The sequence below is a fragment of the Struthio camelus genome, chromosome 30, assembly GCF_040807025.1.
Source record: "Struthio camelus isolate bStrCam1 chromosome 30, bStrCam1.hap1, whole genome shotgun sequence".
NCBI lineage: Eukaryota > Metazoa > Chordata > Aves > Struthioniformes > Struthionidae > Struthio > Struthio camelus.
This window is the reverse complement of record NC_090971.1, coordinates 3,124,175-3,151,512: the sequence shown is the minus strand read 5'-3', so window position 1 is coordinate 3,151,512 and position 27,338 is coordinate 3,124,175. Positions and strand designations below refer to the sequence as shown.

The 27,338-nt window shown below is 52.3% G+C and overlaps 2 protein-coding genes across 5 annotated transcripts in view; one reads left to right on the top strand and one right to left on the bottom strand.

The window, feature by feature from the left end:
* Nucleotides 1-1,543, bottom strand: part of POLR3C (RNA polymerase III subunit C) — a 6,748-nt gene extending 5,205 nt beyond the window's left edge. For 2 of the 4 annotated variants that reach the window (XM_068922550.1, XM_068922553.1), the window contains exons 1-2: nt 1,079-1,216; nt 530-705 (exon numbers count right to left, since the gene is read on the bottom strand). In XM_068922550.1, coding sequence (XP_068778651.1) covers nt 530-676 — 147 coding nt within the window. In that variant the 5' untranslated portion in view covers nt 677-705; nt 1,079-1,216. Of the gene's footprint in view, nt 1-529; nt 706-1,078 lie in introns of all 4 variants that reach the window. The other 2 variants (XM_068922551.1, XM_068922552.1) reach the window with 2 other exon arrangements.
* Nucleotides 1,247-27,338, top strand: RNF115 (ring finger protein 115). Its single transcript, XM_068922554.1, has 9 exons — nt 1,247-1,570; nt 15,074-15,132; nt 16,986-17,037; nt 20,246-20,457; nt 20,966-21,037; nt 21,259-21,331; nt 23,167-23,260; nt 25,283-25,398; nt 25,843-27,338. Exons 1-9 carry the CDS (start codon nt 1,478-1,480, stop codon nt 25,972-25,974), a joined length of 903 nt encoding a protein of 300 aa, XP_068778655.1. The 5' UTR covers nt 1,247-1,477; the 3' UTR covers nt 25,975-27,338.

Here is a 27,338-nt window from a genome sequence, read left to right as displayed (position 1 = left end):
TGCGGGTGTTTGTGCAGGTAGGGAGGGCTCTGGAAGTCCAGGGAAGCCCGGACTTCCTCAGTACCAACTGCTGGAGGCCCTACGGGGTCCTCTCCCAGTCACGGTGCAGGCTGGGGAGCTGAGGTCCGGCAGAGTCCCAGAGGGATGCTGGGCGGCAAACACGAACTCTCAGCTCCTCCTGCCAACACCAGAGGCCTCCTGTCCCCTGCACATCGTACGCTGTCGTTCTGGACGGCATTCTCTGCCTTTGCACCCTACAGAGTGCACCCAGTCTGCTCCTTTCCTATGAGATTATGTACCATCTCTGCTGCTTAAGAAAACTCATTTCTTTTTAAGTAGCAAAGTTTTCGTTTGTCCTTTCCACTTTTTTTTTTTTTTTTTAAGAGTTTCTCCTTCAGGAGCGGTAGCAGTGGTGACTGACAGCTCATGCTGATATCAGAGCGGTCCAGCCTGCTCAGCTTGGCAGCACTATCTAACTCCGATGATCGGACCCAGGCTAAATCCGAAGCCGGTGGATTTGAGACGTTACCTGATCTAGCGACAGCCCGGTGTCATTGACGATCATTCGCAGCGGCTGGGTGCCCGTCCTGATGAGATAAGTCCCTATCTTCTCCACAATCTCCCCAAAATGTTCTTGCAGCAGGAGGGAGCACAGCTTTATCTCCGCCTGAGTCATCGCAGCAGCAGACTAAAAACCTGGCAGAGCTGGGGAAGAGCACTGATGTTGTTATGGCTGTTACGGGTGGACAGGGCTGGGCTGCTCGGACACGCATCCGATTCTGCCCAGCAAAACCAGTCCACGGCCCATCCCAAAAATGGATGTGACCGGTGTGAGGCCGAGTCCTCACTGGATACATCCCCCAGGGGAGCCACTGATGGGAGAGGAGGGCCCGGACGCCTGGGTCCCGTGGCAAGGGCTGGGGCAGGTGGCCCTGTCAGAGGGGCCTGGCCCTCTAGGTGCCTCTCGCAGGGGGTTGTAGAGCGGCCCCCTCAGAGGGGCCCAGGCCCTCGCTCCCCTCCCGGTACCTGCGGCCGCTTCCGCCGCCTCCGGGAGGGCGCAAGCCGGGCCCGCACTCACCTAGGCCCGGCCTAGGACCATGCCGCAACCATGGCAACCTCCACTTCCGGCCCGCGGACGGCTACTTCCGGTCTCCCCTCGGCGCCGCCTCGCCTTGTTTGCCGCCGTGGAGGACTTGCGGAGGCGATGCTCTGCTCGCGTCGTCTCGTCGGGCCGAGGTGACTCTCTATCCGCGCGTGCGCGCGCGCGCGCACGGCCACGCTCGCCTCGGCGGACGGAGCCGCTGTATCGTCCAGAGAGGCGGCGGCGGAGCGGGCGGCTCAGCGCAGAAGAGCGAGGCGGAAGCGAGCGGCTAGCGGGGCGCTCCGCCGGCGCTCTAAGCGCGCCACCTGCGGCCTCGCTGCCCCCGCGGAGGACTGACGGCAGGCAGGGAGCCGGTGGAGGAGGGGGAGAGAGAAGATGGCGGAGGCCTCGGCGGCGGCGGCGGCCGCCGTGTCCCAGCACCGCTTCTTCTGCCACAGTTGCAAGGGCGAGGTCAGCCCCAAGCTGCCGGTAAGCGCCGGGGAAAGGCGGCCGGGGCCCCTCTCAGGCGGCCGAGCCGCAGCGGGGGAGGCCGCGGCCCCTCAGCGCCCCTGCCCTGGCTGGCGGAGGCGGCCCGGGGGCTCGGCCCCTCCTGGGGTCAGGGGCTGGTCCGGTTCCCCTTCCCCCCCCCCCCGGGCTGGGGGGGTAAGGGTTAACCCCGGCCTCCCCACACACACCCCCTTGGTGGGGGAGGAGGCCCTGGTACCCACGGCCCGCCTTCAGCCGAGGTGGCTGTGGGAGGGGTGACTCCCCCCCCGAGGTGCTGTGGAGAGGGGTGACCCCCCGCCCCCCCAAATCCCCTCCCTGATCCCCACAGGGAAGAAGGGGGTGACCTTCCAAATCCCATTGCTCACCCCTGCGGGGAAGGGGTGTCCCCACTAGCCGTATAGACTGGGGTTAAGCTCCCCTATTTGCTCGTAGATCCCTGTGGGGAAGAGGTGACCTCCCCCCAGACTCTACAGGCAGTGGTGCCCCCCCCCCTCAACCCCTACCCTGACCCCTGCAGGTTAGGAGTGCCCCCCAGACTTTGTGGGAAAAGAATCACCCTTCAAAACCCTGAAAATAGGGATGACCCCTTTCCCCCCTCCCCAGTTCCCTCGCTCACTCCTGCAGGGAAGGTGTGGCCCCTAGATCCTGCTGATAGGGGTAACCCCCCCCCCAATGCCCTATACCCCCACAAATCCCTCACATCCTGCTGATTCCTGTAGGGGAGGGGTGACCCCCCCAACTCCATGCAAAAGGGTAACACCCCTCCTCCCCAGCCCTGCAAGGAGGTAGGAGAGAGTGATTTGTCCCTGCCTCAACCCCACCGACCCTTTCACAAAGCACTGATGCCTCCCTGAGCCCCACAGGCCCTGTACAGAGGGCTTGGTGGGGGGGGGGTGTGATGTGTGACCTCCTCCCTCCCAGGGATGACTCCAGCTCTTGCCCCCAAGCCCAGCCTGCGTGGGGCAGCAGTCGGAGGGGGAGGGTTAGTTAATCGTGGCTGCGGTCCCTCTGGGAGAGGAGAAAAGGGGAAGTTAAGCCCTGACCTGCCTGTCCTGAGAGCTGCGACCAAGTGCTCTGTGCCTGGGCACCCTGATCCCCAAAGGGGTGAGCAGGGAGGTGAGAAACTTCCTTGGCCTCTCAGTAGGGCTGCTGCAAGGCAGCTCAGTGTCTAAGCTGGGCTGGGCTGGCATGACCTCAGTATCCTCCCTCTCCTTCTTGCTTGGGACCTCGGACTTTGGAGGAGGCGGGTTGGCCTGTGATTGCTAAGGTTGGTTCCCCATGGTGGTGGTCTAATCCTGCTACCCAGCCTTAGGGGCAGGATTCTGGTAGGATGCAGACAGTGCTGCTGGGGGGGCAGCAGAAGGAGAAAAGGTCCTGGGAGGAAATGGGTTGACCACCTTTGTACAGCTGCCTGCATCCTTCCCGGGCTGAGTAGTGTGCTGTGAAGCATGGAACTGAGGGAGGTGTCTCAGCAACCTTTATCTGCGGGCTGCATCTGCATCGAAGTCAGATTCACAAGCTGTCCTTGTTCTGCTGCTGGTGGTAGAGCTGTGGAGACCAAATTTCAGCACCTTCCTGTCGTTCGCAGACGTCCCAGGGAAGTCGGGATCTGCAGGCGCGTTGAGTTGTCAGCCGCGTTAGCCCAGAAACTTTATTTCTGGGCCATGAGTTACGAGTGTTTTCTTCTCCCTTGCTGCCTAAGAGCATTCAAGTCTTCTCTGTCCCTTGCTTTTCCCTAGCCAAGACAGGAGCAAACCCACGCGCAGACCCCTTGGGAGTGGGCTCCTGCGTGCTCGTGGAGGGCTCGGCTATCCGCACCAGAGCAGCGCTAGTGAAGCACGGGCTGCCGCAGGGAGATCTGGACCGTGGTACGGGGTCGCCACTGCCTTTCCGAGCGTTACACAGAGGGGACTCAGGCTGAGGGGCTGCTGCTCAGTTGCTGAGACACAGCCGTTCCCTGGATTTCTGTCTAAGTTAGCGGGGCGATGTGACCCCTTGGCAGCAAGGGACATGCAAGCAGGCACCTTGCAAGCCGCTTCGCTTGGAAAGCGGTCACACCTAGCACGAGCGATGAGCCCTAAAACTGCCTTTGGCAGGTGCTTCTGCGGAGACTAACAGCCCTGCTGAGACTCATCCTAGTCTGACAGGGTGGAAATCATATGTCCCCATCCAAATCCATCCTGTTTCCTTTTCTGTGGAGCTGGTAGCTTCACCTTCTGGTATTCTCTTTTCCCTCCTCTCTCCCAAATTTCGTTCAGCTCTCTCTTTACACCACTTCCATCTGTTGCTGACTTAAGCAGTTTTCTCTCTAATGTTTCAAACTCTGTTTTGTTAGGAAGAAATGCTGTCCAAAAGCTGCTCGAGCCCCTTCCGTTCCCAGGACTCAGGATTCCCTGGTGCTCTTAGGGTCTTAATAATGATTTTTGTTTGTACTGGGAATAAAACTCCAGACCTGCTTCATCCCCACAGAAGCCAGGGTGCTGCATGAGGCACCTTTACGTCAAACCTTCCTCCACTGATTTTTGTTTGCCTGGATCTGGTCTGCCGCAAGCAGTTTCCTTCACTTCTAAATTGGGAACCCTCATGGACTGAAGTCTCTTCTGCTTTGCGTGGGCATTAAAGAGGTCGCTGAATCCTCTGCGTGGAGGATGGTTTGCCCAGCTCTCCTGGTGTGTGTTGTTCCAGTTTCTATTTCAAGAGCACCCAGAAACCCAGCTCAGGGTTGAGGCCTCTGGGAGTCTGTCATTTTGCTTCTCCCTCTAGGCTCTGCCCTGTGTCCCCTCCAGACAGCTGTGTTTCTCCAGGGCTCAGCATCGTAAAGCTTTTGGTGGGTGATGTGATCTCTAGAAATTGTTACTGTCCAGGCTTTATAAATGATCTATTTGGAGCTTGTGCCTGCCAAGCTAATGAATCATTTCACTTTTATCAGAACTCTTGTGTTTTTCTGTCCTGGCTGCGGGGTGGGGAGAGGGGAGCTGATGGCATCCCCACCGTTCCCTACGACCTGCTGGGGACGCTGCTTGCAGATGGGGCTGTTCCTCTCTCTCATCAGTCAGCTGAGGGACTCAGCCCTGAACCTGTTTCTTCACATCGTTCCTTTGAAGGAAAATGCAGCCAAAACTTCTTTACACCCTTTCCAGGCACGTCGCCTTGAGTCAGGGAAGAGTTTTGCAACCTTTACTCGATGCTAAGATGTCACGGTACTAAGGCTGATTTCCTTTGGGCAGGTAACTCTTTGTGCCTCAGTTTACCTCCGGCGGAGCAATTACTGGGTTTCTGCAGGGGGATCTGCAAAACTCAGAGTTGTAAATTGTCTGGCAGAAGCTGGGACCCTTTTGCCTGAGACCAGGACCTGCCTGTGACCTCTGTTTCTGTCGTCCCGGACAAGTAACTTCTCTCTCTGTCTCTGCAAAAATAGAAAGGCTGAGCACTCTTGGCTTTTTAACTGCTCTGAACAGGATAATGGCAACCCAAACTTAAAACTCAGGTCTTCTCAGGGAGATTGCAAGTTATTTGTCTAGTCGAGAGGTGATTCTTTGTAGCAGCTCTCCTGAGCAAGAGAATCTGCTGCTCGTCGGGCAAGATGTAGAGGCCGCCTTCTCCTTTCAAAGTGAGCATACAACTGTCGTGGTGTTTATTGCCGTTGGCAGGACCTGGCGAAGGCTCCCAGAACATCAGTTTTGGGTGCAGCCATCGTCCTCGGCGTAGCTGCTCTTTATTCTCACTTCAGCGATAACCTTGCACCTCCTAGAGAAGGGGCCGAGGTGTTTCAGACTTCCCTGCACGCCCTAACGCGGGGATGCACAGAGCAGGGACGTCACATAGACAAATAACCTCTGTGCTCTCTCCAGGGTAGGCGAGGGTTGACTCCGGGCTGGCAGAGCCCAGAGGGATAACGGGAAGGTTGGATCTTGATGATTTTGTTGGGTTTGGCTTGACTGTTTGCTGCCTGGGTAGCTGGATTGCAGCACTGTCCTGGTTTGACGCTAGGCGGGCGGCTGAGGTTTAACCATATCCCTTGACTGCTCTTTTCAATTTGCTGCGTGTGGCAAGTGCGTGTCCTGACATGGCTGCAGCCTTCCGGATGTGTTTTTATTTTAAAGTGGAGGTGGGGGGAAAACCCAAGAGAGAGAACGCGTGGCTTGATTAGAGGCAACGCGAGGAAAAATCAGACAGGGTTTTTGGCTCTCCTGGTAAAACAGTTCCCGCAGTGCAAACTGCTGCCATATGCTGGTTTCGAACCCGCGCTGCCCTCCCGCAGAGGTGGTGGCGGAAGGAAACTGGGACGATCCTCTCTTCTTGTGACTGCCATTGCCATCCTGGCCGGGGCGTTTCATCCGCAGTCGACTCCTGGCCCCCTTTCTCCCTGTGCTGATGCGAAGCCATGAGGCTTCATCTGGGAGTAAGCCAGCAAAGGAGCTGTTCTCACTTAATATTTCCTTACCCTTGATAAATGCAAAGGATTACGGACTTCCACCCTGAGCCCCCGTTGCCGTGCACGGTTAAATCTACTGTCTGTGATGCCAAAGAGGTTGCCTGCATGTCGGTGATGGAGTAAATGATGCCTGACTTGTCGTTTCTCTTGCGCTGACAGCGTGATCAGTGCTGTGCGGCTGCAACAAACGCTTGAATCAGCTGATGAAAACTCTAGGCTCCACGATGCTACAGAAGTAACAGAGTCAAGGTTAGGATACGATAGTCCCTGTCACCGGTGACAAAGCAATTAATATTTATAGCGAAGGGTGCATCTGCATCGGACTGAGGCCCCTGTCCTTGCTCGGGGAGAAAAATAAGAAGCAAGTTCTGAAGTCAAATCCTAGGGCAGACGAGAGCACGCAGCTCTGTATGTGAGTTAACAGGTAAGATGGATGTTGTCCCAGAGCGTTTAATGCAGCCTGCTGTGATGGCAACAGCCTACTTTGTTTTCTCTTGGCAAAATGTTTAAAACCCCTCATTTTTGGCATAAAATTAGCTGTTTTGTGTCATTTGAGCCTCAGACCTTCTCTCTGCCCAGTAGCTAGGGAAGATGCTTAGGTAAAAGGTAGTGGAAAAGAAGGGGGTACTGAGCAGTCTTTCCTCCGTTCTAGACCTCCCAGAAATCAGTAGTTGAGGTGTTTCCGGAGTTGGAGATTGTACCTGGACTGTTAAGTTTTAAGTATTGCAATGCTCCAAGAATTTGCTTTTTAAAGGCACTTATACTTCTGGCTTCCCAGCATCCTCTGGTAGCAGCTTCTGTGGTTAATGCATAGCATGAGGAAGCACCTTGATGGGTTTGTTTGAAACTTGCTGCTTGATCCTTTTGTCCCTCTTCAGGGAGACCTGCCTCGACTGGGCTAAACCACTGGCCTGCCCAAGACGTCAGTCTCCAGGCTGAGAGTTAGATGGCTCCTGCTCCAAGTCCTAAACCTTCCTTGTGGTGATGTTTGCAGATCTCTCGATTCTTCCCTGTCCAGATACAGGAGACTTTGCTTGCAGGGCCACGTGACAGGCAGGGTTGATTAAGCAGTGATGGATGGATCCCTGCTCCCAGCTGTTACTGGGCTCGGTGCCTCCTTGCTAGTTGGCAGACCCGGCTCCAGCACAGCGCTCTGGCCTCTCCCACGCTCTGCCCCAGCAGCTGGTGTGGAAACTGCGTGTCAAGCTGATAAGCTGCCTCGAGCAGTGGGGGCCAGGAGAGAAGCCGTGGCGCTGAGCTCCAAGCGCGTGCGATGCGGTCCTGGCCCGTGAGCGAGTGGCACGAGAGCCAAGCAGTGGGCAGCAGGTCTCTGTAGCTCACTAACGCTCTGGCGTCCCGAGGGGAGAGAGGTGCTGTGGAAACGGTCACTTGTCATCCTTTGCATCAGAACATGGGAGCGGGAAAATATCTTGTCCTAAGTAAAGGTGAGTGAACGTTAAGGGTCAGCCTTTCTGTGACTAAAGTGCAAGCTATGGCTTGATCACGTGGCTCTGAGGTGTTGAATGAGGGTCAGGGTATCCTTTATAAGGGCAGTCCCCCCAACACACTGTGCAAACGCCAAAAATAAGGCCCTGAGGATGTAGAAAAGCCCTGTTCGCATGGTTACAAAAGAAGCATGTGCGTGGAGTTAAGGCTTTAGCGCTGATCTTTCTGTCCTGAGCTGTGTAAACTCCTCTGGCAGGATCAAGTCTTTCTACCTATGTTAAGTTTAAGCCATGGTGTTTATTTAATGCTTTGCTCAGAGCAGCTGCCCCTTGGGTGAAGCCAGGCAGTGATCTTGTTCAAGGCGAGGACTAAATAACTCTGTAGCTGTGGGTATTACAGGAGGGATATTTATTTAAGCAAATAGACTCAGTTGTCCTTGCTGAAGTTTGCCCAGGGTGGTGGAGCTGAGTTCATGCTGCTGAGCTGCAGGCCCGTAGCTGCCTTGGGGAAGAGAGGGGAGGCTGGTTAAGCAAGTTAAGTCCAAGCTCAGGACACCTCCATCAAGTGAGAGCTCTGAAAAATCCTCATAAAGTGTGGAAAAAGAGGAGGAGAAATTAGCCGGCTCGAGGGAAAGGCCCTGGGATCACAGCAGTCTAGATCTGAATATTAATTTAACCTCCATAGGAACTTTTCTTAGTCCTGTAGAAGACACATACTGAGGTGCTGGATGAACCCTGGTGAAGCTTAGCTCAGCAGAATCGCTGCTTCCTCATAGCACAGCTCTCTGCGATTGCGACGGTCTCCCGCCTTCCTGTGCAGCGTTGGAGCTGTGGGACAGACTGACGGCAGCCAGGGAGAGGGGCAGAGGACAACAGGCGCACAAACACGTTTGGAGGATGAGGTGGTGTAGGAATGTGAGCTGTAGCGGCAGCCACTGAACGGCATGAGAGTCGGGGGAAACTTCTGTGCTTGCTTTATTCCCTCTCCTTCCTCTAAGTCTGGCTTTGGAGATCAGCTGCAAGGAGCGTTTCCTTCAGATGATGGGAGCGATGGAGATGAAGGCATTCAAGGTTCTCTTTTTCCCTCCTGCCCTCTCCCTCAGAATAAATTCCTTTTCAGAAAAGGTTAAGAGGGATGGCTCTGGCTGTCAGATTTGCCCCGTCAGCAGTGAGGAGGAGGAGTGTGCCTAGCTGATCGGTGAGTTGGTTTGTTGTGTTCTCGCAAAGTTGCCCGCTCAATCTTCAGCCCTGGGCGAGCAAGAGAAGGGCCATGGCTGTAAAAGCCAAGCAGCTGGCCTGCATCTCTCAGCTTCTGCATTAACAGCTCCCTAAACTTGGGCAGCTCCAGGGTAGGAGTTGGGTATCACAGTAATGGGTCAAGTGACACATTAGCTCTGCCTGTAAAAGCCAGGAATACACAAACCCAAGGAGGTGGCCACCAGTGATGTTCGAGCCTTGCCTCGCAGCGAGGGTGACAAGCTAACACGGTTACCTGCTGTACCCTTCGTCTGTGGGCACTTGGCTGTGGCGGCGTGGTAGCTACCAGGCAGGCTTCAGCAGCATGGTTTTGTTTGGTGGCTCAGCTGGAAAGATGCTGATGTTGTGATTTTTTTAAAAAAAAAAAAAAGTGACTGAGGGCTGAGTTGGCAGGACAGGTTAGATGGCTGAAGCTGCCGTGCTGCGGAGGGACGTGCTGTGCGGAGATGGACTCGCTGGTAGCGCGCGTGAAACTTGGCCTTCGGGTGCTCCAGCGCCCCGCGAGCGGGACACGGCACTGCCGGGTGGAGCTGAGCAGAGCATCCCAGCGTGGTGTTTTCTGGCTTGCTGCCTGCCTAGGAAGAGAGCGTAGCTGGGCAGCGACCCTGCTGGAGGGTGCTGGTCACTTCTACAGGGAAGAGGCATGTCTGGTGACGTGCCTTGATTTACCTGCCCAGCCGGAGGATCGCAATTGCGCTCTAGAGAGACCCAAAGCAACCTGCTCACAGCTCTGGCTGGAGCGTTTTAGCCTTTAAATCCACTCAGTTAGAGAGGGGACTTCAAAACATGAACATTTCAAATTGGAAATGCATTTGCATCTTTCCCTCTGTTTTGGGTGTGCATGCATGGGGGAGAGGGGCTGCCTTGATGTACGGACCCACAGACGGGAGGCTGAAAACCCTTCTAGTCTATTCCTTCTGCCCTGCTGTAGGATCGAGTCTAGCAACGTTGCTCCTGACAGACACGCTTAGGCTAGACATATATGTGCCACCCAGTTCTGGCTGCTTAGGAAATAATCTGGCTGCTTTCCTCCGGCTAATGACTGCGTGTCTGTTATGAGCAGGGCGCAGCAGGTTCCCTTCGGGAGGTGCCGCTTGCCGCAGTCGGTCGGAGCCGGAGGAACCCTCGTGGCACAGCTGCTTGTGGGATTTTGGTTTATTTTCCATCTGGGAAACACGGACCACCAGACTGAAGTGGAGCCAGAGTAATAGGATGCTGTCAGCCTCCCAGGAAATCTTTTCCTTTGCACCGTGCCTGGCTCCTGTTGGGGGAAACGAGGCCCCTGCGCTCACCGAAACCATCGAGGTGGCATTTCTTGGGACACGGGGCACCCAGCGAGCTGCTTCTGTGCAAGCAAGTGACCTGCCGTTGGGGGCAGACCTGGCGTGAGGCAGGAGGCTCTGTAGGCTGGGGCTGTCTGATGCATCTCTAAGCAGCTCCCGGAAAGCAGGGAGCAACACGGCGGGCTCGTGCCGCTCGATGTATGCGATGGCTCTGCAGTATCCCACCCACCTCACGTCGTCTGTTGCTCTGCTGATTTCCCTTCTCCCTCCCCTCTGTAGCTATTTATCCCAAATGCCATTTTTATCTCTGTTCATGCTCTGACTATACGTTCAAGCTTTTGGGCAGGATGCTGGTAATTTCCCTACAGATGATAATATTTTAAAAAAAAAAAAAAAAAAAAGGCATTCAAAAGCTTCCAGAAATGGCCAAAGCTACAGGCAGTGAAACTGTGATTCGTCAGCTTTTCTGCCTGTGCGTGGCAGCCCCTTGCTCTCTCTTATGAACGATGCTCAACGCTCTCGTTTGCTAAAAGACAAGACCGCTTAGGCTGATGGTTAGCCACGGTAGTTCAGACTCATCCCAGCACCGCCTCTGATGGAGGCTCCAGTGATAATTCGCTGTTATTATCCTCTTCCTAACCATAGCCCTGTCTTCAGGGCTGTCCTCTGGAAAAGGGCTGCTCTGCGTGTGCATCCCTAGCTCTGACAGCAGCGATTGCACAACTGCTCTGAAACGCATCAGACCTGCAGGCCCTGAGAAACACAGCAGTGTCCCCAATGACACGGCATGCTGCTAAGTTTAGAAAGTCTTTCTTACGTGGTGGTTTTGACAGAGAAAATGCTGGAAACAAGTTAAGTAAAGGATTTTAAGCAGTGCAGAATGCCCTCCTGATTTGGTATTGCTCTGAAGCCTGGTAGTATAGTATGAAAGGCGCTTTCTGGCCCCAATATTTTGAGTGCCTCACTTCAGATATGATACATATTCATTATTTTTAAGAAACGCCAAGCATTCACTGTTCCTAGTTTCTAATTTGCAGTTCAGACCCAACGTCTCTGAAGGGGGACACCCGAGAATACCACCTTTTGCAAAGCCTTTCCTGGCAGTTCCCCCCAGTTCTTTTTTTATTATTTTTATTTTTTTTTGGTTCAGAAATGTGTCCATTGCTAATTCCCCCTGCCTTCACGCTCTCACAGCTGGTTACGCAGCCTGACTCGCTATCCATGGCGGCATTTAGCCCCACAATTTGCTCCTACGCAAAACTGAGCAGCGCACATTCCTCTTCCCAATGCACGTGTCTATTCTCGTTAGCCTTGCAATTTGCAGAGGCAAAGCCGAAAGCCCCAGACAGATTTTTTTCGAAGAGCTCATCACCCATCAGTTCCCATTATTCTCAAGGCTGGAGTTCTTTTGAAAACCTAGCACATATTTGGCTGCCTCAATGGGCCTTTGTGAAAACCTGTCCTAGACCTCTGCTGTCGCAGGCTGTGGTTGCACGCCCGTTTTCTTTGGGAGGGAAGTTGGCGTCCGCCCTTCTCTCCATCTGCTGAGCCGATCCAGTTGGCGAGCTGAAAGCTAGGTGCCCTGCCGAAGCCCAGCACCTTGCAAATGTTGCCAGCTCATGCTCTCTCTGCTTAGGAAAAAGCAAAATGAGATGAACTGTGGGTGGACAGAGGGTTTATGTGGCATTCCCAGGGAAGTGTGGATTCAGTAGGCAACTATGTCAGGCTGAACGGATCATACGGGAACTGGGGACTGGAAGCTGAAGGTTGCATTTCATGAAAGCAAAAAGGCCTGTGCAAATTTGGAGCTGCCTCCACCAAGGCATAGCGTTACAGGGCTGGGAGACATGTCACCTTCGCTCCAGCTCTCGTAACGTTACTCCGGGGATTCGATCGGTTCTCGAGCTCTGCAGGGCGTCAGGAATTCAAAGGAGGAGCTGGGCGGCAGGGAACACTTATTAAATAGACTGGATGGGGCAACTGGTGCATCTCGGACTCGGTACCTTGTCTTTTTGTTTCCGCTTCCTTGTCAGGCCCCAAGTCTAGATAGCAGGATTTCACACCGAAACCACTCTCCCGTTTGCATTTGTAAATACTCCTGTTGGGTTGTTGAAGGTCTGGGAGCTGGGTGTGAGCACTCGGAAATGCGAAGACTGTGCGTCCCCTAACCCTTGCAGGAATTCCTTCCAGGCGCTGCTTCTGCCTGAAGCCTGAATGTACAAAATTGCCCTAACCGTGTGGTTTGTTTTTTTTTTTGCCAGCGTGCGCTTTCCCAATAACTAGTGTTCCACCTAAAACAAGGGGGAACTTAGTGCTCCTTGAACTAGGCGTCAGCCGTTGCCATGGATAAGGTGGGCTTTGCAAAGCCTCTACTGAGATGGGAAGTCGCTTAACTGTTTCCCGCACTCGCTGTGATGGGTTTCACATCTACCTGGGCGCGCGCAGGGCTCAAGGCTGTGCCTGATGGGGAGCTGGCTAAGCAGCTGCGGATTTTTCTTAATCTGTGGTGTGCGTTGTCCGGGAAGGCTGACTAAGGAAAGTGAGTGTTGTAGGAAGCACGGTCATGTACTTGTTTGATGGAGTCCCCACAAACCCCAGGGTGAAAATCCCTGCCTGGGAGTGTGAGTTCTGGGAACGCGCTGTTTCCTTTTGCCCTGCAGCGGGACAGGGGAACGAGGATCTGGGGGATTTCTTGGGTTTTGGCAACGTTTTGCCCTAAATTGAAGCAGATTCGTGGATCTGGAACCAAATGCAGGCTCCTGTAATTAAGAAAGAGAAACTTTTCTCCCTCTAAAGAAATCCCTCCCGACCTGTTGCTGCTCCGGTTGTCTCCGCAGTTGCCTGCGAGCAGCCTTTGCACGCGTCAGTGCCGAACCCGGAGTCACCGCGTGTTTATGCAGCTGAGTTTGGGTGAAGCACGGCAAGGGGGTGTGGACACGCTGATGGCATTGCTGTCTGTTCTGGGAGCAGATTTTGTTGTTGTTGTTTCTCCTGTAGGATAAATAGCTGACAAACCGATCGTTTCCGTGCTGATGTGGTCACGAGGACAGTTGCTGCCGATGGGACCGGGGTGACGGGTTTTCTGGAGCTCTCCCCTTTCGCTGCCAGGGCAAGCAGAGCCTGGCTGGTAATCCCCGTGGCAGAGCCCGCAGCTAGTTACAGGGAAGATGGGAGGAAGCCTGCTTACGCTCGTCACAACGGAGATGCTGAGCATATGCTGCTGCCTCAACAGGCTGTGACAGCACGTAGCTAAAGGCCAGCAGAACACGAGCGCAAATACAGAGCTGCGCAGAAGGGGGACCTTGTTCCCCGCCTCCGCCGAGCCCTGGGGGAAAAGCTGAGGCCCTTGGGGTAGGGATTTTTCAGCAGGGCTGGAGTTGGGGAGGTTGGAGAGTGACTTCTCCTGGCTCCTTACGTGGATCTTGCCCTTCCGTGGCACCACGTTAATGCGGGCTGAGGAGTTCAGAGAAGCAGCAGGAGATATTCTCCCCACCGTACGGATAGGGAGGGGTGCAGGATGCCTGTAGGCTCTTGAGTCCAGGGCAAGCTGCAGGGTGGACCCAGGCATGCCTCTTCCGCCTGCTCTCATCATGCAAGCAACGTGCCCTTTGCTCTGGCTCAAATGCCGGTTGTTAGAAGCCGAATGCACGTCTGTTTGCCCGGCTGTCCAGCCTGGCTCCTTGTTGTCTTTCCCCTGCAGCAGGTCTTGCGTTGACGGCCTTAGCAGCACGCTCGCTTGCGTTCCTCGGAGCAGGGAAGCCTCTGGATTACCCAGCTCCCGCTCTACCATTTTTAAAGTTCTGCAGCTGCAGAGCAAGCTGCAAAAAACCCTCCTGCTTTCCCAGCGCTGTCCCACTTGGTAAAGGGACAACACGGTCAGTGGCAGGACAGGACAGCAGGCAGAGCCGGTATCGGCGCTCGTGAGCCATCAAGCCAGGCTTATTTATGATATTCCCATTTATGAAAATGGCTTGGGGCGGGCAGGGAAAGACGTATCAGAGAGATTTCTGCTCTCTAATAATTGCAGTGTCTCTCTGTAAATTCCCTGGGAGAGCTGTCTTCCCTGCTGTGCGAACGGCAGGAAACGTAGCTCCGTGTCAGAGCCGTGTTAGAAACAGTTTGTCGGCTTTCTGACACCTGTTTAACTGAAGCGACTTGCGCTCTGTCACCAGAGCTGCAAACGGGCCTTGTCTAAGGCCTATTAGCAAAGTTTGTAGCGCTTTGCAGCAAGCCTGTAAATGGCCCTTTCCTTGAATGGAGTTGTCTGGACAGGTCGGAGGCTGTAGATAAAGGCTGTTCAGACAGGCCGTGGCAGCACGTCCAGATGTACCGCTGAGGTCTCGGTGCAGAGCTGGGCAATCGCTTTGCAAGGAGCAGAACGAAAAACCTGCCCTCTGCGTCGTTGGACACTCACTGCGTCTCACGGCTGGGGCTGGCGGTTTGTCTGCACTGCCGCTCCTGCAGGTCATGCACCTGAGGACTACCAAGTGTTTTTATAAACTACCATGTTCCCCTTTACTGCTTTATGTGTTTCTTTCCTTCTGTAGGAGAATAAAATGAAATGCAGGTGGGTGACATCATGCAGGATCTTAAGCGTATAGCCCTGAGCAGGTGGGGGCTACCTCTAACTGTGTAGTGGATGGTGGGGCTTTTGCCCTGACACTGATTCCTATTAGTCTATGATCTGTGAAGGATAGAAGTCCCCTAAGTTATTGAGCCTATGTTGAAAGAAAAACCTTGGTTTACTAGTCCAAGCTAGCAGGCTTGGGGGTCAGGAAGTGATTTTTTTTTTCTTCAGTCCGCCACGAACTGTGCGTGACCTTGGTAAAGGCATTTTTCTGTTCCACAATTATCAATTGTGGCTAAGAGCATCTACTGTAACCAGAAGGCTTTGAGATCCCCTAGTAAAACAAACCCAGGATGCCTTTACAAGGTGGTGAAGATCAGGAATCTGTGTTAGACTCTCATGCTGACTGTTTATGTGTCACCTTTAGAGCTCTGCCTTTTTCCTAAAATTGCAAGCTAAGTGCTTCATGGCTAAAACCAGCTTCCTCTTTCTTTACAGGAATACACTTGCCCAAGATGCGAATCTGGCTTTATTGAAGAAGTCACAGATGATTCCAGGTAACGTATGTGCCAATGCATCACTTGTTTTAGCATGTGTTGAGATGCCTGGCGTAATGTACCTGAAAACTGCAGACAGTAAGGATAAAATAAGGAGTAAAGATGCAAAAGAAAAGCTCATATGTTAGTGTGAGCTTAGACTCATTCCAGATAAGACTGAAAATACAAATGGCTATCAGTGTCTTGTTAGAGTCACCTGGAGGGTTTGGGGGAAGATTTTTAACAAGGTGGGAGTTATGAAATAAGGCTGTACAGGGTCCTGTGAACAAAACCTCTTACAGGTTCTTGAGGTCTGCTTGTTTGGGCTATTAGAGTGAAAAAACTATTTTTTTTTTTTTTGGTTAGGAAACAAGCTTAAATTTCAGTGAATCAAAGTACCTTTGTTTTTACCTCTGTTGTCCCCAGGGCTGTCTCCTGACCACCTCTCAAATCTCACAGCTGAGGCCAAAGAGAGGAAATATCTTTTCTGAGGCTGCTGAGCTCAATCTCTAGGAGCACTAAATTGGGCATTGTGGGAGGTGACCCAGCTGAACATGCTGCCTGCAAATCAGCCGTTCAAAACGCTGCCTGTTCAACGCTTAATATATTCACGCTTAATATATTCAACGCTTTATTTGGGTTGGGGGTAGGCGAGACAAAACAGCGCCAACGATTACGTGAACCTTTGCTATGTGGGAATTGCCACAGCAGGAATCTGGGGCCTGGTGTCGCTGGAGAGACAACTTCATGTCACACTATGTCCTTTTCTTAAATATAGGTATGTACCTGTCACTTAGGACTGGAGGGGTCCTCTGGAGCACTTAGCACAGACTCCTGTTTACAGACTGATGATGCTCTAACTCAAAAGCCTCCTCCTGGGAGCTGTTCCAGCTGTTCCATAGTTAAAAACTAGACTTCTTGCCTAAAACTTTTTCTATGGTCAGGTTGTCCTTAGTGTCAGCACGTAAACAAGCCTTTTAGCTTTAATAGTCCTTTTTTGTCCCTAGGAATTATCTCCGTGTGTTTATACAGAGTGATTGTAGCCTCTCAGCTTTGATATCAGCAGATCAGAAAGTGTTCTGCTCACTGCAGTCTCTTCTAGCATGATGGGCTCTCCTATCCCCATGTCACCACCCTGCCCAGCCTCCTGGGATCCTGTCCCCGGGAGAGCAGAGGTTGGTGGGGTGCTGTTCACAAATGAACACGGAGAGCTACTAGCCCAAGTGGTTTGGGCTTGTGTCTCCTCCTGCTTTTTGCTTGCTGCAGGGTGAGACGTGTTTGCCGCGGAAGAGCAGAGCTCTGAACGAACTAGGGGAAGTGATGCCTCGTGCTGGGTGGCGGAGCTGAGGCTAGGCTGGTTTTGGTGTTGGTTTTGCTAGTGGCTGTGGTGGAGGGCGGGGACGTTTCACGGCTTGGAACGAAGGACCAAGCCTGTAGGATCCTGTGCATCTGCTCTGCAGTTTGCAAAGAAAGATGAATCTGCACAAAGCAGCAGTATTAATGGAAGAGCGTCAGCAAAGTATTCCTGTTGCTGCTCGATGGCACTCCAGTGGTTGAATTGCCTCTTGCTGTGAATTGGAGCCTCTGTGGGACATCTCGCTCTTTTTTTTTTTTTTTTCTTCTCTGCGCAAGGAATCTGAAGTCCTGGCGAGGCTCCCTGGCATGTTGTCTTACCTGTGTCTTGCTCTGTGTGTTTATATAGAGAGTAATTCTTTCCACTGAGTAACTCGCACGCTCTGTTGGCTCATCCCTTTCTTGCTCAGACCACATGGGGGACTGTCTTGCCCACATGAGCTCCCATCTATATTTAGCCCCTGGAAGGGGAGCTGATTTCTGGAGGGGTGACCTGCTCTGACTCGCCTGTTTCTCTCCAGTTTTCTAGATGGCAGCGGCATAGACGACAGCCCATCCACACAGTTTGCAGAGGTGAGTTTTGCTAACTTGGCTTTTCTTTTTTTCTTTTTTTTTTTTTTTTGACTATAGCCAAGAAGAGATTTTCTGTCTTAGCTCTGAGCGCGGTACGTGTTTGAGTGGAAAAGCACCTAGCCCTTGCTTGGATGCCTCCTGCCAAGGAGGGGCTTGGTCTTTGAAGGCATCTTCACTTGCTCTCCTGTAAAGAGGACAGTCAGTCTTCATACGAGATTTCAGGAACCCAGTGGATTATTTTGAGGGGGCTGTTGACTTTCCCAGGAGATCTAAGACCTGCCAGAGATTTGCTCCCTGGGCAGGCCAGGAGAAGAAGGATTTTAGCAAGTATGTGAAAGATACTCTGGCCTTCAGCGCTAGGAGCTGCAGGGGTATGTGTCAGTGATGCTTGTCCAGCCAGGGAGGCTGTTGTCTGACTGTCCTTTCTTCCCTGCTCACTGTTGCTCTGAGCACAAGAAGGTTTTACCAAAACTGGAACTAACTAAAAAGTCAAAACGCGTAACAAAGTTGGTATTTTTTAATTCAGTTGCGTGGGCTCCCAAACAGGGGCCGATGGGCAGCAGGGGCAGGAAGCACCCTTTCTTACACCGTTACCTAAAGTCACAAGCAGCCAGGCACGTGCTGAGGAGCCTGAGTCAAACTCCACGCATACGCCCCCTTAGCTCATGCTGTAGCCTCGCCGGGTCACCCTGGGAGCGTGGCTGTGCTGGCAGCTCCTTTTCCAGACACCAGGGAATGGCAGGTCGCTTTAGTGTCTGATTGCAGACTCTGTTCTGAAGGGCTGTATTTTCCTTTCAATTCCTAAGCTAATAAGCTTGGTTGAGCTGTAAAAAAGACAGAAATAAAATCTCTGTGCCTCTCCCCTGCTAACAGGCCTTGCTCAGAGATCAGGTTATTCATTTGCCTGGTTATTGAGGAGTTTTAATTGTTTCTTGGCTTGCCAGGCTCTTCAGATATCCTAGTGTCTTGAGTCATGGTGTGTTGGCCATGTAAAGGTTATCCCCGGGTAGGTTTGGGTGCATGTGCTGTTGCTGAGTCCTCCTTCGTGCGCTGCACCAAATCCACTCGGTGTAATACCAGGAGGAGTGTCACCAAATAACTGAAATTCCTTTACAGCTTTGTGTTTCAGATCTGGATCCCCCCTCTTTGCTTCCACTTTCACTGTTTATGGCAGATTTGCCTCTCCTCACCTCCCCTGCAGTTCAATTGGATCCATTTGTCTTCTGAACAAAACTGTTGCTTTTATACTGCTCCTCCCCAGCGCTGTATCCCAGAAGTGCCCATGTTTCAGCGAGATAAAGTGATCTCTTCTTATAGCCCACGTGTCAGTTTACAAAGAGCTCTGGGATGCCTCTGAATGAAAAGCACTATGTAAATGTAAATGGCTTTTAGGATTAATAATAAATGAAGCTCTTCTCTCAGCAGCGTGGCTGCAGACAGGCAAAGCTGTATCTTCATCATAACCAAATTCTCGTCTGTGGGGTGTTAATTCAGAGAACAGGTCATAAACGTGATTTCTCCCTTCCCCCCAGTACTCGGCTGAACCGGGCAATGTAAGAGACTTGTAGAGTGAGCTAATTTGGTGTGAAATGCAAATTAAGCTGCTCTGATCCTGTCATAATGCATGATGAGGGTCTAGTACAAATAAGTAAAGGACAGCCCTTGTGTTATGCTCTGTAGCATTTAATTCCTGCAGTAAATCTGAGGGCACTGCTCCTTCTAATATCACTTTTACAGTGCAGAGCCTAGCCCAAGCATATCAAGTGTGAACAGCAGCTTGCTCCCACGTGGCACAGAGAGGCTTTCTTGTCTGACGCTCCTTATTTTATTTTGTCCTGTGAAATTTTTTCATAAACCCAAATCATAAATCTTCAGTGCCCTCCTCGTAGCAGAGCATCAGTTGTTATTTTAATCCCCTGGGTAATCTCAATTGCAGGAGAAATCCCTCCAAACGGGCTAAAACCAAAGGGGTTTTGCACGCGAGGGTGGCCAGAGCGGGCTCTCGGCTCTGAGCTGTGGCTCAGTGACGGGGATGTCCTGCCCTGGGTCCCTGCGTATTGTCATACACCCACCCAACTCCTCTGCAGCTGGCAGCATGGAGCAGAGACTGTAGCCAGGAGCTCTGCAGATTCATTGATTACCCCCAGCAGTTTTTGATTCGTGTCTGATGCAGGTGGTCCATCTGAGCTGTCTCGACACTCACTTGGATTGGCAGTTTGACTCGGTCAAGGAGCCTGTGAGTTTTGGCACCAGCAGCAGTGGTGGCTGCGTGCCCTCATGGTGGGAGATCTGCTGCGGGGCCGGGAGGCAGGCTTACGTGTACAGCTGGATCCCACGGGACAGTGTTATCTGAGTGAGACCTTTCATTACCAGCCGTTTTGTGCCGACCTGTTTTGCAGCATCAGGTCGCCTGAATTGGAGGATGCGACCAAAGACGCAAGCCTTCTTTTTTTGGGGGCTGTACTTCAGTTGTCCCTTTGGCCGTGTCTGTTTGACGCCTGTGGCAACGAGGCCACTGAGCGCTGTCTGTTCATTGTGGCCATAGGTCTCCCTGTGCTGGAGAAGCAGAGATGCTGAGAGGCAATGAGACATGGCAGAGGCCCCGCAGTGAGCCTGTGGCAGGAGCAGAGACCTGGGGCCTGGGTTTCCAGGCCGTAGTCCAGCGCTATCTCCCCCAACAGCCCAGCCCTTCGAGAGAGGGACGGACCCTTGTAGTGCCTGGGATGGCTTAGCAAAATATACGTTCTGTTGGGATCTGTACATAGCAGAAAAGAGTCAACATGTTGGTCTTCCTGGGGGCGGTACATCTGATTAATTTGGGCTATAGTTAAGCATGTTTGCCAGACTTTTTTCTGGGAGCCATGGCAACCCTCTGAATTTGCTAAATTGCTTTTGTCGAGACGGACTTCGTTTCGCTCAGCCAGCTTTGCAGGGCTGTTTCTAAAGTTATCGCAGTGCTGAGGTCTCGCTTGCTGACAGCAGCAGCAAGCCCCAGGTCCTGGCCCCAGAGGAGACACGTGGCTGTGCCCCTGTAGCAGAGTCCCTTCCTCTGCTGCAGTGGCGATCGCCAGGGTGCCCTTGCAGGAGAGGGGCAGCTCGTGGTCCTCACCTGGCGGAGTAAATCCCTGGTCACCCCTTGCGTTGGCAGCGCAGTCTCGTGGAGTCACTGGGATTTGTGACAGAGCTGTGTGCGGTTTTGTCTCCCCAGCTTTGGGACCATTTGGACCACACGATGTTCTTTCCTGACTTCAGACCCTTTCTGAGTAGCAGCTCACTGGATCAAGACAGCAGAGACAACGAGAGGGGCCACCAAGCCCACGCCGACCTCTGGGGACCAAGCCGACCCCCGCGATTGCCCATGACGCGGAGGTATAGATCCCGGGGCAGCTCGCGCCCCGACAGGTCTCCTGCTATCGAAGGGTGAGTGTCTAAATTGCCCTCTGGAAGTGCCTGCCTGTCCCTCTTCAGTGAAAAATGGGGGATCCCAGGGAGAAACAGTGTGAAACTGCAACCCTTGCATTGATGGTGGGAGACTCCTGGGACCCAGAAAACCTAAGTGTTCACATCAAACGCTCTGCATTTTGTCCCTCTCAGCATGGATCGATGTGGTATCGTAGCTGCGTGGTGGGAAAGGTGGGTTTTGCCTGTAGCAGTGCCAACTTTCACCACAAGGAAACAAAGCAGCGCTTGGGAAACTCAGTCATTTCCTTTCCCTCTCCCAGCCCTCCCACACTCTCCGATGAGTTAGCGTCACGGTTTGCCCTTCTGAACAGGGATGTCACCGGGTGTGAGTTTTGCAACAATATGGCTGTGATCGATCAGAGTAGTATTTCATGTTTTGCTACCCTTTCTTGCTAAACTGTTGCTGCTGCCCTGTATTTGTTTGCTCAACTTGTTCCTTTTCTCTTTCAATTCCTCCCCTCTTTAGAATAATACAGCAGATCTTTGCAGGGTTTTTTGCGAACTCAGCGATCCCTGGCTCCCAGCACCCTTTTTCCTGGTGAGTAGCAGTCGTGCTTTTGCTCATGGCTTTGATCATGGCTGTCCACAAGCTGTGTGTGCACCCAGTAAACAGCACTTGTCTGGTGCCCAGGAGCTCTGTCTCCCCAGGTGACCGGTGCCACTGCTGGTGTAAGGTTTCTCTGGGCATATCGTGCAAAACCTCGGGGCTGATTTGGCATGGGTAAAATGGCTTCCTTGACTCTCTGCTCCCATCTGCAGGAGTGGGATGCTGCACTCGAATCCTGGGGACTATGCATGGGGACAGAGCGGCCTTGATGCTATTGTCACCCAGGTAAGACCTGCAGGTGTGCCCAGCTGGAGGAAGACCCAAGCCTGCTGTCTCTGCTTTTGATCTGTGCCTCTAAGTTTTTGTCTGCTTCTTCCCCTGCACTCCTCTCCAGTTAATCCCACTGCTGGAGAAGAGCCCTTGATTTCAGATAAGGGCTTGGTATCTGCTTGTGCCCTGCCTCCTCGGAGGGGGCTAAGAGTTGGGAACTGGACCTTACTTGTGGAAATACAACATCTTAGTTCTCCTCTTTGCCAACACACATGTGGTACAGGGGCTGCAGGTGCCTTGTAACAGGCTCACCAGAGGCTGAGGATGAAAATCCCCTGCGTCGGTCCCGGATCTCTCACCAAATTCAGCAATCTGGAGTCGTGAGCCATTTCCCCCTGTGGTTTGTGGAAGGAAGAGAGCTGAGTCTTCTCCTGTTTCCTCAAAGCATTGTCTGGCTCCTTTGAGGATCGGGGGTGTCCAGCCTCCATCCACAAACAGTCTCTTCCAGGGTGTTGGCGTCACTAGGGTGGAAAGGGAGAGCAGACAGATGCTTTACTGGGAGCTAATTTCACTGCTGTTGTCGTGCTGACACCTCCTGAAAGTGCCTGGCAAAGCCATCTGCTGTCATTCATAAGTAGCCCCCGGCTTCCCAGGCTGCGTCACATGCCCGTCTCGCCCGCCTTACTCACTGCTTCCCGAAATGAGTCTGCAGCCCACATGGCTGCTTGGAGACAGTGCCTTCCGCCTCCCACCCCACACCCAGCAAAACAGAGCAAGCCCCGGCAAGTGCCACAGCAGAACTGGGTTGATGTCGCAGTTTGGATTTGGACTGGATATACAGCTCCTCTCGGCTCCCCGCTGTGTCTGCAGAAGCAGCCCTGCCCATCCCAGGGTTTCTTGTCAGACCAGGCATTTTAATGTGGCCTTCAAAGTAAAAGAGACTGCTACAAATGCTTCTCTGTCCTCTCCCTGACCATGCTTGAACCCATTTGAGCCACTTTCCAGGTGAATCTAGGTCTTAACAGTGTACAATGCCTAGGAGTCATATAAAACTGTAATACTAGGAAAGAGGTGCTGTCAGCACCGTCCCTGCAGCCTGTATGAAATATTCGAGACTCCATGCAGGAGATACAAACCCATACGAGAGCAGGTTTCTTTGGTATGGCTGCTCCTTGGTTTGATGGTGGTACTGGACTAAACAGCTTCTCTTGATAGCTTCCCCTCTCCCTGTGGGGTTGCCTCTCCTCCCACAGTCTGGCTGAGTCCAGAGAGACACAGAGGCATCTCCATTGACTCCCTTTCAGTTCAAAATCCTCTAGGACTAAAAAGACACCCTCCCCCTTGTCCATGGCATCATTTCCCTTCCCTCTCAGGCCCTTCAGTTTTCCCAGCTGTTGATGGAACAGAAAACATCTGAAAACATGAGCTGGAAGGAAATGATGAAGGAGGTGGGACTGCTGAGGCTGGAGGTGTGCAAGTAAGGTTCAAACACCAAAACTGCTGCTGCAGAGAAGGGAACAGTCACCTGTGCACTGAATATCTAAAGCTAGCGTGAAATGGCCTTAACTTGCTCATAGCAGGTACAGGTTGGGCAGCAGGAATGTTTCTGGTAAGGGAGCCCTAACGTGGCTTGCATGGGAAGCTGGTGAAATCTGTCACTTTGGGGACTTTAAGGAACAGGTCGGAGAGAAATCTCCCAGGGCCAGGCTGTGCTGAGCCATTCCTGCCTTGCTCTTTGTTCTCGGACCGTAGCGTTCTCCACGCTCCGTGTTTGTACTGAGGATGCTCTGCAAGGCAAAACCATGTTTGTACTCCTGACTACAGCCTGCGTTTCTTGTTATTCTTTCCAGCTCTTGGGACAGTTGGAAAACACAGGACCGCCTCCAGCCGACAAAGAGAAGATCTCATCTCTCCCAACAGTGACAGTAACTCAGGAACAAGTTGGTAGGTGAAATCCAGTATCCTGTCTCTTCCTCTGTGTCTGATACTTGTCACTTGTCTCCGAACGTTTTGATGTACAAAGGGTCATTGCAATGCCTGGAAGTTTGTTTCTAGGGCCTGAGCTCCCCACTCCCCCTGCCAAGGATCAGCCTCTTTGTTGTATCCTTGTGCGTCCCTGGCGGCTGGCTGACATGGGAGGGTAGAGGGCAGTACTGCTCCATTCTCGTGAATCACTGGCTAGACTCACCGGTGGAAATATTCATGGCTTTTATCTCCAAAGATCCTGAGCTTTACTCCTGCTGTCAGCTCTGGTATTCGGTTCTTCTTGGACCCCTCATCTCAGATCTCTGCCACTCTAGTCCGTCAGGAATTGAAAGCAAAAACCTTCACTCTATAGAGTATGTTTGCGCAGTCCCTAAGCACCGCCTCTTCGGCCTACCAAACCTGTGACTGCTTGGCCTTTTCTAAAATCTTCCCTTTATTCTGTTTTTTATGATTCCGTTAAAGTTGGGCTCTGCGTGTTGCTTTCCTCCCTTTCAGGTTGGCTCACAGTAGGGCTGGTAGATCAGGCTCTGAACGTGTTCCTGCTGAATTACCCCTGAAATGTCATGTAAAGATCACAGGTTCCTGTCATGTAGCCAGCAGGAAAGACCTGTGGGTTTTTCATAGCGTTTATGGTTTTGCAATTAGCTCATCCAGGGGATTTTTCTCCCTGTATTTGCAAAAGGCTGTCTCTGAAGGCTACTCAAAGGATCCCTTTCCCTCTGAGCTGCTCTATTCCTGGAAACTGAAATGCTCCATTAAGACACGCTATTTGATTAGGAAAGCTGTTTCCATGACAGATATTTTTGTCTGGTTCTTTTTATACACCCATGTCTCTTATTCTTGTCTGGGAAGCCAAGAAGCATCTGAATTTCCATGTTGTAATGCTTGGTCCTGCCTGTTTGAATCGACAGAGCTTGGGCTGCGCAGCCTGGCAGCTGAGAGAGCATTAGCGTTGTGAGCTCGGTCTCCCTGCTGGCTGCGGCTGGGAAATTTGTGTTAGCGTTACAATGGCAGTGTCAGGCTTGGTATGAGGGAAGAGGAACCAGGTTTTTGCTGTCTCTCCTGGTTGACGTTACGTAGCAATGTGCTGTGCTCTTGCAGAGGAGGTCATGCATTGGAAGCATCCCTAGCCAGCCTTGCAAAACTGTCCTTGTTCCAGGTGAGGAAGTTTTGGCAGGGCTCAGCTAAAATACCCTTAGTTTGAATTTTCTTGTCAGTTAGTCTAATGTGGGATCGTACAGATGCTACTTTTGGCCTGTACGATTAGCAGGATTTGCACCAAATGCTACCTGAGAGTTGACCATTGGGAAATACAGCAATTATTTCTGTCCTAAAAGGAACTTCAGAAATTGGTGAAGGTCACAGAAGCGTCAGTAAAACCACCGAAGGGTTTTGCGAAAAGGACTGGAGCCTGCAAATTCAGCAGGCTGGGTAGGATGTTCCCATGACAGAGCACCAGGTGCAGTTGGAGGGCTCGTGCTGTTGCACTCTAGGTGACCCTAGTAAGCTGCTTTGCCTAGGGATCCTCTAGAGTCAAGGCAGAGAGGGGACCCCTGTCAAGGGAGACTGTCTCCCAGCTGGGTCAGGGACTTTGCCCTGATCCCTTCTCTCCTGGGTGTATCAGGATCAGTCAGTGACTGTCCTGTGCGTTATGGGCTCTGAACATCTCCCTGTGGGGAAGGAAAGCTGCCTCCTTCCTCCTGTCTCGCAAGGAAGGAAGGAAGGGTGTAAATTCTGTCACTCCCTCCCTTGACAAGCTGTCCAAAGCAAACTCAGCTGGTTGCATCTCTGTCGCTGGCTACTTGAACCGTCTGTCCTGCTACTTCCCTTCTCCAGGGCAGCCTGTCGGAGAGAGGCGTGAACCTCCTCTGGGCTCCTAAAAGTTGGACGTGTTATTACCAGAGAGCTGAAACTCTCTCTGCAGGTTACTGTTGGTGCCCTGCCTGCTTCACCCTTCCCTGGTCTGTGCGTCTCTTCTAGATACGGGTTTGGAGTGTCCTGTGTGTAAAGAGGACTACACAGTAGCGGAGCAGGTTCGGCAGTTACCGTGCAATCACTTCTTCCACAGCAACTGCATCGTGCCATGGTTAGAGCTGGTAAGAGTCTCTGCCTGCATGGGAGCCCTGCGGATAAGTGTGGCTCTTTGTGAGCTCAGGTCCTGGTCTGGGGGCTCTGAACCGGGCTTTGGAGACGCCACGGGCTGCAGCTAGCTGGCTGTGTCTGAGCCAAGCCCTGAGTACTTGCGGGGGTGAATGTCTCCTGCAGTAGTGAGGAATGATTTGGAAAGCCAAGTCAAGTCTTGGCACTCGCCTTTGTTAGGGCAAAAGGAGGGTAACGGGGCTGTAATGTCTCCCACTTCTCCAAAGCCCCGCTTTGAATCGCGCCTGCATCAGCTGGAGCCATGTAGCAATTGGGGTATGGGTGCAACAGCCCCAGGTTGCAGCGCGGGGACGGTGGGTGAGAGGATTCCTCCAAGCCGCAGGATGGGAAGGCAGCCACCTGCGTGGCATTTTCCTGAGACCCCCGCGTTTCCCTTGCAGCATGACACATGTCCCGTGTGCCGGAAGAGCTTAAATGGCGAGGATTCGACTCGGCAAACACAGAACCCTGAGGCCTCAGCAAGTAACAGCTTTAGTAGTGAAAGCCAACTACACGATCGATGGACTTTCTGATGCTTGAGGGCTTCTTGGGGGCTCTGGCTGGAGAATTGTTACTACAGATGTACATTGTATTATAATTCAAACAAAAAGAGTAGCAGGAAATATAGGGCAGGGGAGGGAACTCACCCCGTGATATTACTGCAATGAGTGCTGTCTTTTTCCTGAAACTTTAGCATCTCTGAGCGAATCGTGTCTCCATCGGAATCGCCTCTTTAGTCCTAAATTCAGAGTCTTTGAGTGATTTGACTTGATTTTATACTTGTGAAACCTTTACTTAGACTCCTTTGAAGGGGGCAAGGAGGGCAGGGAGGTTGGCATCTGTTGTGCAGACCCTGCCTGGGTCCTGAGATCTCTCGTGCAGCCCTATCCACGCGGGGTTGGCTCCCCCTGCTCTCGCTCCGCGTCCCCCCCTGCCCCCCACAGAGAGGTAGCAAAGATGGGGAAAACGTCCCCGTTACAGAGTTCCTTTTGGCAAAGGAGGGCATGGAAACAAGAAGATTTTTGACTTCTCTCCTCTGGCCCCTTTCTGTGCCCCTCGGACCATGTGGGTGGAACCAAATCCAGGAGTGTTTTTTCTTCCGCTCTTGAGTTCAAGTAAAAATGTCTATGGAAGAGTGTTCTAGGCTTTCTCAAGGGAGAGGCAGGAGTGAAGATGGAGGTACAGAAGGGTCTCTGGATCAGGTATCTTACTGAGGCGTGCTGGCGGAGAGAAGTGTGCTCATGTGGTCAGGACGCACAGGAGCCCACGGTTCTGGGAACAGGAATGCACAAGCAGGTTTTTTGTCTTGTGAACTTCTCTCTTTTTGTTTTTTCCCCTCTTCCTCTCTCTCTCTCTCTTTTTTTTTTTCCCCCTCTCCCCCCTGGCCCTTCTCCATGTGCCTGTGTCCCCAGGTCTGTCCAAACCTGTCCCCTACCCACAGTGAGTCGTTTAGGATCCTTAGCTGGCTTGTATCATATGGACCACATTAAAGGCATCCTTCAGGAAAACAGACCTAACTGTGCATAACCATTTTAATGGCTGATTCTTCAGTGTTTAACACAAAATCTTAATTCTCTCTTAGTCTGGTAACTTTAAGAGAATCTCTCTATTTTTTGCAGATTTTTTTTTTGTTTTATTTTTTTTTCCACTTCTGTAATGTTTCATCCATGTTTGACTTCTTGTTTTTATTGTCTAAATCATGTCTGTGCTTAAGGCACCCACTAAACCACCGTGTGGCAGTGTTAAATCCCCGGCTCAGCCCGGCAGCAGGCGGGAGGGAGAGGTAGGTCGTGTCTAAACATGTTGCCACTTCATTGCTGTAACGGTGTACTACGTACACTCGATTTAAACTAGTGTTTTGTTTGCTATTAAGTCAAATAAAGGCCTTTATAAAGAA